The sequence below is a fragment of the Ceratotherium simum genome, chromosome 16 (assembly GCF_057802395.1).
Source record: "Ceratotherium simum simum isolate JZ-2026a chromosome 16, ASM5780239v1, whole genome shotgun sequence".
Taxonomy (NCBI): Eukaryota; Metazoa; Chordata; class Mammalia; order Perissodactyla; family Rhinocerotidae; genus Ceratotherium; species Ceratotherium simum.
The window spans coordinates 41262435-41276294 of NC_141915.1; the positions used below are offsets into that span (position 1 = coordinate 41262435).

Consider the following 13860-nt stretch of genomic DNA (forward strand, 5'->3'; position numbering starts at 1 on the left):
TCATGTAAAAATACAAATTCCCAGCTTCTTTTAAAAAGTCAGATTTTGTACCAGTAGGCCTGTACTCCCACACAGCAACAATCTCCTGAAGTCATTAGCAACTGCCCCCTTCCACCTGAGCATGCACTGAGGTAAAATATAAATCCAGGGCCGGCCCCATGGCTTAGCGGTTAAGTGCGTGCGCTCCGCTGCTGGCGGCCCGGGTTCGGATCCCGGGCGCGCACCGACGCACCGCTTCTCCAGCCATGCTGAGGCCGCGTCCCACATACAGCAACTAGAAGGATGTGCAACTATGACATACAACTATCTACTGGGGTTTTGGGGGAAAAATAAATAAATAAATAAAATCTTTAAAAAAAAAAAAAATATATATAAATCCAGTGGCACGCGGGGCTTGACTGGCTATGGGAAGTGAGCGCGAGAGAAGCGAAAACCAATCGGAAGAGTTAAGTGGTAAATGTCTTTGATCAAGCCCTGGGGAAAAGGAATTAACCTAATGAAACATCTGGTACAAAACCCCGACTTAGGGTGGGGTGTAGTGGGGAATCATGATACTTGAACTGTTTAAATAACACCCACTACATCCAGGCACTTTTCTAAGAGCTCTACTCATTTAATCTTCCAGTAGCTCTGACTGTCTCCTATAAAACAGGAAATGGAAGCACAGAGGGGTAAAGTAACTTGCCCAAGGCCACACAGGTGCTATGTGGTAGCATTTGAAACCAAGCAATTTAACCTTTGACTGTGCTCTTAACCACTAAATGTAACAAAAGGGGCCTTAACTGTTGAAAAGGTTAGGGACCGCTACTCTGGTAGTGGCACTTAAAAACACAGGCCTCACAACGGGTTCCCAATGCATTTTTTGTAGGACTTAATCTGCATGGGTGGACGGAGTGGGAAGGAGAAGGGATTCTGCACTTGAATAAACTGAGAAAACACTTGGTTCAAGGAAGTTAAACAAGTTTAAGTCTGAGATATCTCAAAACTAAAACCAAAAATTTTAAAAGGGAGATCGATTATACTGCATGTTCATAATGCACGGAAGCTCTCTTATTTCCCTGTTTGGTTTGTTTTTTTTGAGGACATCACTACAGGACCAGTGTTTTGTGGAACATGCGTCTGAAAAATGCCACCTTACCCATACCCCCTTGTCTCTACTCCCATCCCCCAGTTCTTAATTCATTTTCCCGAAGAGCTGTCTCAGGTGCCAATGGGTGGAGATTTAGTTGTGTACCTATCATATCTCCTCCATAGGGCAGAAAGTTCTGCAAGGTCATGTGACCTGTTCAGAATTCAAAAATCACCTATTAGCTGAACAGTTACTGTATTATTCTACATTTGTATGTAAGTATGCAAGTATGCTTGAAATTTCATAAAGGAAGTTTAAAAAATAAATTAAAAAACAAAGCACCTCTTGAGGACCTGCCCTACCCATAGGACGATGATGAGCACTCAGCCAGAAACACAAGAGCAAGGTCCTTACCCTCGTGGAGGTGATGTCCTCAGCATAGTGGGGTGGGGAGGTGGAGGGATGAGAATGCAAAGTTGGGTAAGACAAACAATGGAGGGGGAGGAAGGAATTATTTTCAGCTGTTGGGGTGGAGGGGAAAGCAGTCAAGAAGAAAGAGAATCAGGAACAGCTTCCTGGAATAAGTGGATTGAAGAATGGAGATGAACAGTTGCTAAGACTTGTGTGTGCCAGACCTTTACAATTACTTTCTTATTTAAGCCCACACAACAACGCTGTATCATCCCGTTTTACACTGCAGGAAACTGAGATACAGAGAGGCTAAGTGACTTGCCCTGGTCAGAGAGAGCCACCAAAGCTGATTCTCAAGCCTATGAAAGTAGGGCTCATCCCTGAAAGATGGGCAGGTCTCCGTGAGCCGCCCCCTCCCCTTTTACCTACTTGGAAAAAAATACACACACACACAGAGTTAATACTTACCAAAATGAATCCTATTATAAGCATTTACTGCACCCCACCGTTTCTTAGATTTAACATATCTTACTCTTTCTACACTGACTTATCAAGATCCACCTCATTCTTCTGCTTGCCCAGTCTTGCGTTACATGGCTGTACCATAATGACACAGTCCCCTCCTGACCAGCATTTAGATTGTTTCCATTTTTTGCCATTACAACACTGCAGTATCCTTGTACATATACTCTGAAATATTTTGCACACATACCCGTAGAATAAATTTGTAGAAATGGAACTGCTGGTTCAAAGGCTGCATTTTACAGCCGGACAAATATTGCCACTCTGAGGTGGGCAGGAATCTGAAGGGGAAAGGCAAGCAGTCTAGGGAGGAAGAACAGCGTGACCCAGGCTCACTGGGAGGAAGAACTGAGGTTTACGCGCGGGGACTATCATTGTTGCAGGAAGCTTTGAAGGCCAAGTTTTCCCTTCATATATACACAGCACGTGGACAAGGCCTTCCACCTGGAGGGATGAACTGACTTATTCATTGATGAACTGACTGGGGACAAGTCGCAGCTTCCTCAGTCTCATCATCACTGGATGGGCCATCTTCAAGACAGGATTCTCTAAGCTGGGGCACAGGGGCTAAAGTCTGGCTTATCATTCCCAGCAGGCGAGTGCATCTAACATCTCTTACGTGCTGCATTTACCATCTGCCGCCAGGCACTTGCATACATTCTATCACGTTAACACACGCAGAACAAACCTCCTCTCCTCGTCCCCACAGAGAACTTCTCACACACCCCGCCCAGCTCTGTGCCTAGGGTGTGTCCTCTCCCTCCTCGGCCTCCTTTTCACTCAGCAAACTCTTCTCATCCCTTAAGATGCAGTTCAAGCATCCCCTTCTCACTGAATCCTTCTCAACTCCCCCAGTCAGCAGGTTGCTCCTACTCCAAGTAGGAACTCAGAGCTTTGATCTGGCCTTGATGTGCTGATTGATTTGTCTCCACCAACTCAATTTCAGCTCCTAGCGAGCAGGGCCCCAGCTGGACCTTGTAGTAACCAAGCAAGTAACAAACGTTCATCGGAGGAACTAGCTGATTATTAAGATAACCACACGGTTCACCTCAAATGCCCCTCTTGGCTTCCCAGCCCCCCGCCCAGGAGTGACCTGTCCCAGCGTACCTCGGAGGAGAACATGGTGGCACAGGTCCCGATGCACCAGCAGACCACGGGCTTGGTGATGCGGCCCTCCTGGATGCCCCGGCAGATCTTATACTCCTCAGTGCCCCCTATCTGCCGATGAACAGGGACAGAGAAAGCCCACAGGTTAGTGGGGGGACCCATCCTGAGTGCTCCAAGAGCAGCAATGCAGCAGGAAGGTCTGTCCCAAATCGGGAGGGGCCAGAGTCAACAAGGGTCCTGAGTTACGACCTGGCTAGAAAACGAGGGGACATGGCTCTAGCAAATAACAGCCTGGGAGATGGAGATCAGATGTAAGGAAGAGATGGGTATTCCAGGGGAGTCCCTGGAACCCCCCCTTCCTGATCTAAGGATGATTGAGGACTAGACCTGATCAGAGGCATAAGCAAGGGATGGGGTTATAAGGCTCTCCCAAATTTAAAGAAACACACTTTTTATTCCAATCATCTATCCACTGCCCGCCAGGTAGACCATGGCTAGCCAGTGCAAAGTTTCTCCTTTATTGGCACTAAAATGTCTTGTGCCACTGGGAGGCAAGAACTCCTTTTTCACGAACAAACACAGCAGTGTTAAGAGTGACAACCCCTAGGCCCAGAGTCTACAGAGTGTGATTACCAGGGACGGTCCTTTTAAGTCATATATAACCAAAATGCATGAATTTTTTAAAAAACTGAGATCATACATTACTGTTGCAATCAGAAAAATAAAAAAATTAAAAAAAAAAAAAAAATAGCTTACCTCTCCGAGAACCACAATCATTTTGACTCCCTGAGTGTCCTGGTAACGTAACACATGATCCATAAATGTCGAGCCGGGGTACCTGGGGAGAGCAGTGGGGCACACGGGGTCAGGAGAAGACGTGGGGAGGTGTGCGTACAGGTGTGGAAGCACGTGTGTACTAGGAACACTGGGGTTTTCATGGTGTGGATGCCCAGGGAGGCTCCGGAGATGCCTTAGGACTACTAGGGCGGGGAGGAGGCAGTAAATGAAGCACGGGGAAGAGAGGGGAGAGAGGGAAGAAGAGGTAAGTAATAAGCCCAGAGAGGTGCGCCTGGCAGTAAGAGAGGCCTGGAGAGCACATGTCCAAAAATTCCTTTAAAAAGGCGGAACCTCATGCCTCTCCTCTTGAATATGGGTTGGATTTAATGATTAGTTTCTAATGAACGGAATGTGGCAGGAGGATTCTATGATATTGACTTCCAAGGCGGGGTTATAAAAAGAATAGCTTCTTCCTGGCACTCTCTGAATCCCTCACTCTGGCGGAAGCCGGCCAAGTCCTCAGGACTCCAAGCAGCCTGTGGAGAAGCCCACAGAGAAGAACCACCTTGCCAGCCACAAGGATGAGCCACCTCCTCTGACTGCAGCCCTGCTGATGTCTGACCACAACCTTGAGGATAAACGTTTATTGTTGTTTGACGCCACTTTGGTTTGGGGAGATTTTTTTTTTTTTACACAGCAATAGATAATTAATACAATGTGCAAACTACGTCTCAGGATGGCAGGCTATTGCTACAAGGTCTATATGTATGTTTTTTTCTACTGTCACATGAGTTTGTTTGCAAAAGGACTGTTTGAGGCCACGCGGGCTTCTCTGCAGATCTTCACGTGCTTTTGATGTGCTCAAGAGCATTATAAGTTCCACGGGGACAGTATAATAAGCAGCATTGCCCAGACTTACTTGACATGAAGCTTTTTGTCAGGCAGCACCGCGGACTAGGGTTCCCCAGGCCATAGCCTGAAGACCTCGGTGAGAGTCCCTGCTCACCGAGGCGCTCTAGCTCCATCTGAAATGAGCTGAGAGCTAGGAAGACTGACGAGGTGACTCACTCTCCCAAAAGCTTTTGATTCTGAGCTGAACTAGTAGTAGGAATAATAAACAGCAATGGCTAACATTTACCATGGTATTAAGTACTACTGATTATTGTTCTCATTAACAAAAATGACGAGGACATTACTTGTGAAATAATAAGAAATATGTATATTGGTCTTTGCCCCCAGTTCCTGACACAGAGTTCCTAAAATCTTGTAATTTCCTGAGTAACGGGAGTGATAGGAGCATCTTACAGAGAGCTCCTAAATGCCTCAGAATGCCTGGGTGACAGGAGTGTCTTTTGTTCTGATGAGGCCACTCTTGGTGGGCTCCTAGATGGGGGCTGGTCACCAGAAAGCCCAAGCCATGATTAGAAGGCTTGGAACTTTCAGCCCCACTCCCATTCTCCAGAGAAAGGAGACGGGCTAGAAATGGAGTTAATGGCCTACATGATGAAGCCTCCATAAAAATCCCTCAAGTATGGGGCTTGGAGAGCTTCGGGTTAGTGACCACACCAAGGTGCTGGGAGGGTAGTGGACCCACAGAACGCATGGAAGCTCCATGCACTGCCCCTATCACTTGCCCTGTGCGCCTCTTCCATCTGGTTGTTCCTGAGCTGTATCCTTTCATAATAAACTGGTGAGTGAGTAAGTAAACGTTTCCTGAGTTCTGTGAGCCATTTTAGCAAATCATCAAACCCGAGGAGGGGGTCGTGGGAATCCCTGCTTTATAGCCAGTCAGTCAGAAGTACCAAAGGCCCGGACTTGTGATTGACATCTGAAGAGGGGGCTGGGAGTGCAGTCTTGTGGGACTGAGCCCTTGCCCTGTGGGAACTGACGCTGGTCCTGGTAGACAGTGTCAGAGTTGAACTGAACTCGAGGACACCCAGTTGGTGTCTGCAGAGAAATGGAAAACTGCTTGGTGTGGGGAAAACGCCTACACATTTGCTGGCCAGGAATGTGAGTGTGGTGGCAATAAGAGTAAAGGAATAGAGCTTTTCCTCTCGCAATTACTAACTACCTTAACACTTACTGAGTACTCACTGCGCCAGGCCCTGTGTTAGCCACTTTATATATATTACCTCATTTAATCCTCCCAACAACCCCATGAGGTGGGTGCTATTATTTTACCCATTTGGAATGTAAGGATGATGGAGGTCTAGGGAAGGTACGTAACCTGCCCAGGACGCACTCCCTGGTAAACAGGGAAACTCGGATTTGAACTCCTTTGGTCCCATTTCAGAACTGGTCCACTAAGCAAGCACTCTGCTGCCTCCCTATGGCCACACCTCAGACAACAAACAGAATTACCCCCAAAGCCCAAACACCTTTTTTTTTGGTGAGGAAGATTAGCCCTGAGCAAACATCCGATGCCAATCCTCCTCTTTTTTTGCTGAGGAACATTGGCCCTGGGCTGACATCCATGCCCATCTTCCTCTACTTTATATGGGATGCCACCACAGCATGGCTTGACAAGCGGTGCGTCAATGTGCGCCCAGGATCCGAACCTGCGAACCCTTGGGCCACTGAAGCAGAGCACACGCACTTAAGCATTACACCACTGGGCCAGCCCCCAAAACGCCTTTTAAAAACAACTTTCCCTGTATTTCCTGATTTTAGGCTCACGTCAGTCCTGAAACAAGAGGAGAGATGTCTCACTTTATGGACTTAAGCAACATTCCTATGCCTGGAACCCAGTGGCAGTAAGCAGAGATTGGAGGACTCAGGGCACCGTCTCCCAGCCTGCTGTTCTCAGTGTGGGAGGTCCCCTTGGCCCCCCCAGCTGATCACCTGTCCCCGCCAATGGCCACGCCCTCATAGACGCCATCTGTGGTCCGAGAGATGATATTGTTGAGCTCGTTGGACATGCCCCCAGAACGCGAGACGTAGGCCACGCTGCCAGGGCGGTACAGCTTGGAGGCCAGGATGTTGTCCAGCATCCCACCCGTATTCCCAATCTTAAAGCACCCGGGCTTGATGCCTCCAACCTGCGGGGGCAGAAACAGCAGTCAGGGAGGAAGAGGGAGCTCCTGATGGACCACAGAACTCAGGGGAATCACAGAGCCCGGTATTACCTGCCCAGCCCACGCTGGCCAGGCTGGGAGAAAATGACCAAGAGAGCTAACACCTGCACTTTGGGTTTCCTGCTTAGGAAGAGTCTCCTCTCCCCCAAGAGACGTTACACAGAAAAAAGAGAGCCCTATCTGTAAAACATGGCTTACGGCTACAGATTCAGATATGGGTACTTAGGGTTAAGTCACCTCCTTTGCTCTAAAAGGGCGACAGCTCCCAGTAAAGGTGTATAACACAGATGTGCGCCTCTGCTCAAAACCACCCCATGCCTCTGAAATGAAAGGTCCTTTGCTTAGTTCAAAAATCTTAGCTTCAGACAAATTTTTAATGCAACAACTGAGTAAAAACAAACAAAAAAGTATTCACAGAGCAATTTTTTCTTACGTGAAGACCTTTGGGTAAACAAAGTCTCCAGGTAGATTTTTCTTTGGTTCCTAGTTAGAGGAATAATCAAAGACTACACTATGGTTGTATGAGGGGGGACAAACACTTAAAACACAAAGTCTTCTCATTAGCCCCTTGAAACTATAAAGGTGGTGTGGACTGAGGAGAGAACTCTTTAAAAAACTAACTGGAAATGGACAGACTGACTTTCAGCAGGTACTCTTTAAATCTTTTTAACCTAGGAGGGAGAGAGACGAGTTAACAAGTGAGCTTCCTGAGGGCCCAGAACTTAAAAAGATAGCCTTGACATAAAAGGCTTTCCGGAAGGGACACTCACAGTGGCAGGTCCAATGATGGTCACGCCCTTCTGGTCCGCCTTCTTGATCAGCTTTCTTGTGAGGGCCTCAGGGATGCCTTCAGCTATGATGGCGATGGTACGGATCTAGAGGATGAGAACAGTCCCTCCCCGTTAACTTTTTTCGCTTCAGGTGGGCAACAAGGCAGCAACCATTCAAGAACCCACCCCCATGCCCCTTCCAGGCTCTAAGGACAAAGTAATGTTAATGATATGCACACCCTTCTCCCCACAGGCCTGTTCCTATCCTGATCACGCCAACCCTCTCCCAAAAAGAGAGGCGTGGACACCCAAAACTGATCTCCATTGGTTAACACCACAGTGATTCAGTAACCAAGCAGGAGCGAATGTTCTGAAAACTTGCTACAGTCAAAGCTACTATATTATCTCCCATCCCAAAACCCACGAGACTCAGCCCCACCTGTCCCCCCTGTCCTGGCGCCGGCTCATAAAGCAGCTATCTCTGGTTTTCTCCACTGTGCCCTCTGAGTCTCTGACTCTATGTCCCCTCAGGACAAGGCCAGTGCATGACAGGAACAAGCTGCCTCCACACTCAGACTAGAGAGTGGGCAGGGGAGAAAGCTAGAGGGGGTGGGGGTGGGGGTGGGTGGGAAAGATCGAGAACCATTTCTGACTCTAGACCAGAGGCCAGAGAACTTTTTCTACGAAGGGCCAGATAGTATTTTAGGTTTGTTGGTCATGTGGTCTCTGTGGCAACTACTCAACTTCGTCTTTGTAGTACGAAAGCAGCGTGGACAATCTATACATGAATGAGCATGGCTGTGTTCCAGTAAGACTCCATTTACAAAAACAGGCAGAGGGCCAGGTTTGGCCCTTGGGCTGTAGTTTGCTAACCTCTGCTCTAGACTAGAAAAGCAGGTCAGTTTTAGCAGGTGTGCTTTTGTTTTTGCTTCATCTAGATGTCAAACAAGTTTATGGGGGCCGGCCCGGTGGCGCAGCGGTTAAGTGCACGCGCTCCGCTTTGGCGGCCCGGGGTTCGCAGGTTCAGATCCCGGGCGCGCACCAATGCACCGCTTATCAAGCCATGCTGTGGCGGCGTCCCATATAAAGTAGAGGAAGATGGGCATGGATGTTAGCTCAGGGCCGATCTTCCTCAGCAAAAACAGGAGGATTGGCATCGGATGTTAGCTCAGGGCTGATCTTCCTCACACAAAAAAAAACAAGTTTATGTTCTCCAGTCATAAACTGAACTAAGCCAGTCTGGGATCAGACAATAATTTTGGATAGAAGAATCAATATCTTAATCTATAAAGGCTCTTACAAATCAAAAACAAAAAAGATAAACACCTCAATAGAAAGAAAAAGGAGCGGAGGCCACATCACAGAATACAAATGGCCAATAAATGTTCTTAAAAGCTCATCTTAGTTAGTCAAAGATATGCAAATTACACAGAATGCCTATCATTTTGTCAAATCTATGTTTTTAAAATCCAAACATTTAGTGCTGGCAAGGGTCCAGGGAAAGAGGCATTCTTAAACTACTGATGGGCGTTTGTGTCTACACAACTTCTCTGGAGGGCACCTGGGCAGGACGGAGCAAAAGCTTTCAAATCTGCACATTCTGACACAGCAGTCTGACTTCTAGACATTTATGCCACAGAAATGATTACGGATACATGTAAATCCAAGGTGCTAATCACAAGACTTGAAAAAGCAAAAATGATGTTGCCAATAAAGATTTATTGATGTGGAAAGAGTAACTGAAGAAAATGGATCATAAAATAGTTATGTACAACATTATTCCATTTGTTCAAATCCAGAAAGAGGTGCGGATAAGAACGCACTCAAACGTCACCAGTCATGTCTCTGGGAAACGGGACTTGAGGTCTTTATTTTCGTCTTTTTATTTACCAGTATTTAAATTTTTTCTACAATAAATATGTAATAATTTTATAATAAGAAATAAAGTGCTTTTGATTGTTTTTATTTATTTTTGCTGAGGAAGATTTGCCCTGAGCTAACATCCATTGCCAATCCTCCTCTTTTTTTTGCCTTTTGCTTGAGGAGGATTAGCCCTGAGCTAACATCTGTGCCAGTCTTCCTCTACTTTTTGTATCAGGGACACCTTCACGGCATGGCTGGTGAGTGGAATAGGTTCGTGCCCGGGATCCAAACCACAAACCCGGGCCGCTGAAGCAGAGCGTGCAGAACTTGAACCACTTGGCCATGGGGCCAGGCCCTTGATTCTGTTTTTAAAGCCAGTCTTAGCAAGCTCAGAGAGGGTCTGGTGGGCACAGATGACCCTGAACTGACTCTCTGTCAGCCCAGGTAAACAGCCCCGCCCAGGCGCCTGCCCTCAGTTACTACTCTGCCTTCCAAAGATCAACGGTATCCAACCACTTGCACCAAATCACTGGCCAGTCCTGAGTCCGAAGCCCTTTGTCCCACGCCGCAGTGATGGTGGACACCATTCAGGAGCTCTCCCTGCTACCCTCAACCCCAGGGCCCAGTGATCTACCTGAGCATAATTCATGGTCTCAATGGTACTGTCATAGGCAGAGCGGAGAGAGGCAAAGTTGATCAGCACGTCCACCTCTGGGTGTTTCTTCATGGCATCAGCCATGTTCTTGAAGACAGGGAGCAGGATCTCCTTGTGACCCCAGTAAAACTTCTGCTTGTGGTCCCCACTGTGAGAAAGGCGGAGGAGGGGTCAGGACACCCTCAAGCTGTCAGGGCTGGGGAGGGGGAGGCTGAGGGGAGGAGTTTCCCCTGGAAGGTGGAAAGGCAGGTCTCTGCCCTCCAAGAGTTTCCATCTGCAGGAAAAGACCCCCCAGGAATACTGATTGCCCTTGTCTGAGGTGGGCAGCCGCTTCCCTAGCAAAGGGGATAACCTAGCTGCACGCCGAGCTCGGTCTGAGAGAGGGAGGAGATTAGATGAGGAAATCCCGCTGGGCAGCCATCTCCAGCCTCCCTGCCATGGTGTGACTCACGTGAAAGGGTAGACCATGGCAGCCACCGAGGGCTCGTCTCGGGAGCAGACGTAGTCAAAGTCCAGCATGCCCTGCACGGCCCGGGTCTGCATGCCCCACACGATAGCCTTGGTGTGGCGGCTGAAGAGGGTGGCGCTCTTTCCTGGTGGGCAGAGACACAGCGAGTGCACCCCGAACACACACCCCCCAGAGACCCGCAGGGGCTACGTGCCAGACCCCTCCGCGCCCCAAGGCCAAGGAGGCTGGCTCATCAAAACCGCAAAGGAACGTCAAGACGATGGAATCCTGAGAACTCGGGGAAGAGGTGCCTTGATTTCTTCTAGGAAGAGGTAGCAGGAGAGAAAAAAGAGCTCAGAGGACCTGCTTGGCTGGTAAACAGCTCAGCAATGAACAGAGAAAGGACTCTGTATGCAGAGAACGGCCCACAAGTGGAGAATTCCTACAGGACCGCTCAGTTTCACAGGAAGGCGTGTAATCGGCCTCCTGGGGGCTTGATAAATTATTTTTAAAGTCACTGGAAAAAAATGTTAAGCTCTCCCAATTTTGGTGGCCACAGGACTTTCAACAACTCCCCCCCAATCCTTATCACCTGTAAAGCTGGACATAAAATAGCTCGGGTCAGGATTTGAATTCTCATGACTCCAGGTCAGTGCGGGTCCCAGGAAGAGGTTTGCTGCAGCCTCATCTGTAACTGAGGTTCCGGCCTGGGCTCCGGCACGGGTGGGGGCAGGGGCAGCACACTGGCTGTTCCTCCGGTCCTCCTCCCTCTACCAGGCAGCTCCTTCCTGCTCTGAGATGAGCTCTTCAGTAGGCAGGAAAGAGGTCAGGGGAAGAAGGAGGGAGCAAAAGACGCTGGCAGAAGTGCATTCCTCAGCCTGGAGGGCAAGGCTCCTCCACCACTCTGTGGAGGGAAGAAGCCCCCAGGGGAGCTTCTCATCAGCTCCCCCAGGCGAAACAGTGCACCCAGCTCAGTGGCACCTGGTACTAACGAACCTACTATACTAGTGCAGGCTTTACTAACCGAGTTCAAGGTCTGATTAAATAAATATAAGAGATCACTTTCCCAAAGCACGTAGGATTCTCATCACTCCGCGGGCGTACCTCTTCCATCAGCCAAAAGCTTCTCATGAAAGAAGCCTCCTGATGTTGCAAATACGTGGGATTTACTGTCACCCAGACTCATCTGGGCTCCGATGAGACATGAGATCACAGAACAAGGGAAGCCACCTAATCCAGTTCCTCACTTCCCAGTCCCTGGAAATGAAAGCCCAGAGATGCCAAATGACGGAGATCCTAGGTCATCAAGCATCAGAGCCAGGATTACATGCTAACTTAAGATGCAACTCATTTGTGCAGCTGAGGAGGAGGAATGTAAGCCAGTGTGGCCCCGCCACTCCCCGTTCTCAAGGGAGCCCACGCCCACATCAGCATGTGCTCATCCGCACATACACACATCTGTCCACCCAAGAGGCTACAGAAATTAGGACAAAGCCTGCAATCTCTACAAACCCACCTGCATCTCCAGCACGAAAGGGGCAGAACTGGAGTGCTCACCACCTCGAGCACAGAGAAGTCAAAGCCGAAGGGGACAACTCTCAGCCTACCAGCAGCAGGGAGGCCTCCTAGGGAACCTCTGATCTGGGGGCTAAGCACCCCCAACCCAGGCTCCTCCTCTGGCCCCACTGAGGGGAGGGCTCGCCCCAGCACAATCTGTCCTCCCTCCCACTTCTCAGCACAGCCAAGGGACTGATGGAAAGAACAACCCCTCCCCTTGGATGGAAGAACTCTCTGAGAAGAGACTTGGCCCTGTTCTCTCTGCAAGGGCTCAGCCTCAGCTCTGCTCTTTTACTAACAATGGATCTTGCCAGAGGCAGAAAATGTAGGCATTAAAGGCACATGGTCAGAGGACTGTATTCCTGGCCTTTCTGGGGGACATCAGCAACCCTGCCTAGTTACTCCTTCCCTCTCCTTCCCAAGGGGTCAAATGTCATCACCAAAAGACTCCCCTGCCCCAGGGTGAAATTTCCCACAGCTGTGAATGTCAGAAGTTAAATGGAACCACTGATGCTTTGAAATGATGAATCTATTCACCTTGGTCATTGGTGAAGGTGTGTGTCTGTGCATGTACGTGTGAGCATGCGTGAACACACGTGAGCATGCTCAGAAAACGTCCATCGTAAACAGTGACCTCATACACCAGACAAAGCCCAGATCCCTTCTACAGACTGACTGCACATCCTTCGGGTTTCTCTCTCTCTCCTTCTCTATCCTGTCGTCCACCCAAACTGGAGATAAATCTAAACTTGTCCCTGGTATTGGGAGCTCTGGGATGAAGTCAGCAGTGGTGAGGCTGAGGCGGGAAAAGTAAGGAAAGGAAGACATCATGAGACACAGATGAGAATCGGGGTGGTCCGTGGCCCCCTCCTCGCCCACTGCGCTCTGCCACGCTCTGCCACGCCCCCTTCAGTTTCGATGGCTCCCTCCTTCCCAGGACAACCCTCCCTCCTGGGCACCATTCTACTCTCCAAGGCCGTGGGCCTGGCTCTGGCTCCTCCTGCGCTCTCCACCCCCTCCCTATGCAGAGCCAGAGACAGCCTCACGGCCAGGAGAGCGCTGAGTGGGGGCTCAGACTAAGCAGCACTGGGAAGGGAGGGAGAGCGAAGACTAGGACTTGAGGGCAGGCCACACTGAGGCAGGCACAAAAAATATCCCAGACAACACTGCAACCCACTGGGGAGGGGGAAACGAAGCACACAGTAGGACTGTAAACCGCTCAACAAGCCACACGTGGAGCTGGGGTGGGCGGGGGGCATCCTACCTTGCAGGGATCTTGGACTTGGGACTGAATCTGTTAAAGAAAATGACCAAGGCAACTGAGTGACCCGCTGATGGCTAGAGGTTTTGGAAGGAGACGATGGGAAGAGGGAAGGGTCCCATGGACAAGCCTTGTAGGGCTGATGCCCTCACCGTCTCCGTCTATTCCACAATAGACAGGAGTCAAGCCGACAGAAGAGGAGAGAGACCGATCAGCAGAGCGGAAGCAAGAAAGGACAAAGGAAAAAGGGGGCAGGGAGAGGGGCAGGGGGGTCATGAAGGCTTGGAGGGTGTGCTGAACATCCCCCCAGCCCTCTGGAGGGACAGCTGGCCCAGTCCTACCCTCT

At 49.4% G+C, this 13860-nt stretch overlaps 1 protein-coding gene across 2 annotated transcripts in view; it reads right to left on the reverse strand.

Annotated features, from left to right (window-relative positions):
* ACLY (ATP citrate lyase) overlaps window positions 1–13860 on the reverse strand; it is a 42772-nt gene that overhangs the window by 10859 nt on the left and 18053 nt on the right. Inside the window, exons 14-20 of one of the 2 annotated variants that reach the window (XM_014790670.2) lie at window positions 13518–13547; window positions 10700–10841; window positions 10228–10396; window positions 7731–7835; window positions 6728–6924; window positions 3866–3947; window positions 3110–3220 (exon numbers count right to left, since the gene is read on the reverse strand). In XM_014790670.2, the coding sequence (XP_014646156.1) occupies window positions 3110–3220; window positions 3866–3947; window positions 6728–6924; window positions 7731–7835; window positions 10228–10396; window positions 10700–10841; window positions 13518–13547 (836 nt within the window). The remainder of the gene's footprint in view (window positions 1–3109; window positions 3221–3865; window positions 3948–6727; window positions 6925–7730; window positions 7836–10227; window positions 10397–10699; window positions 10842–13517; window positions 13548–13860) is intronic. The other variant, XM_004434476.3, reaches the window with a different exon arrangement.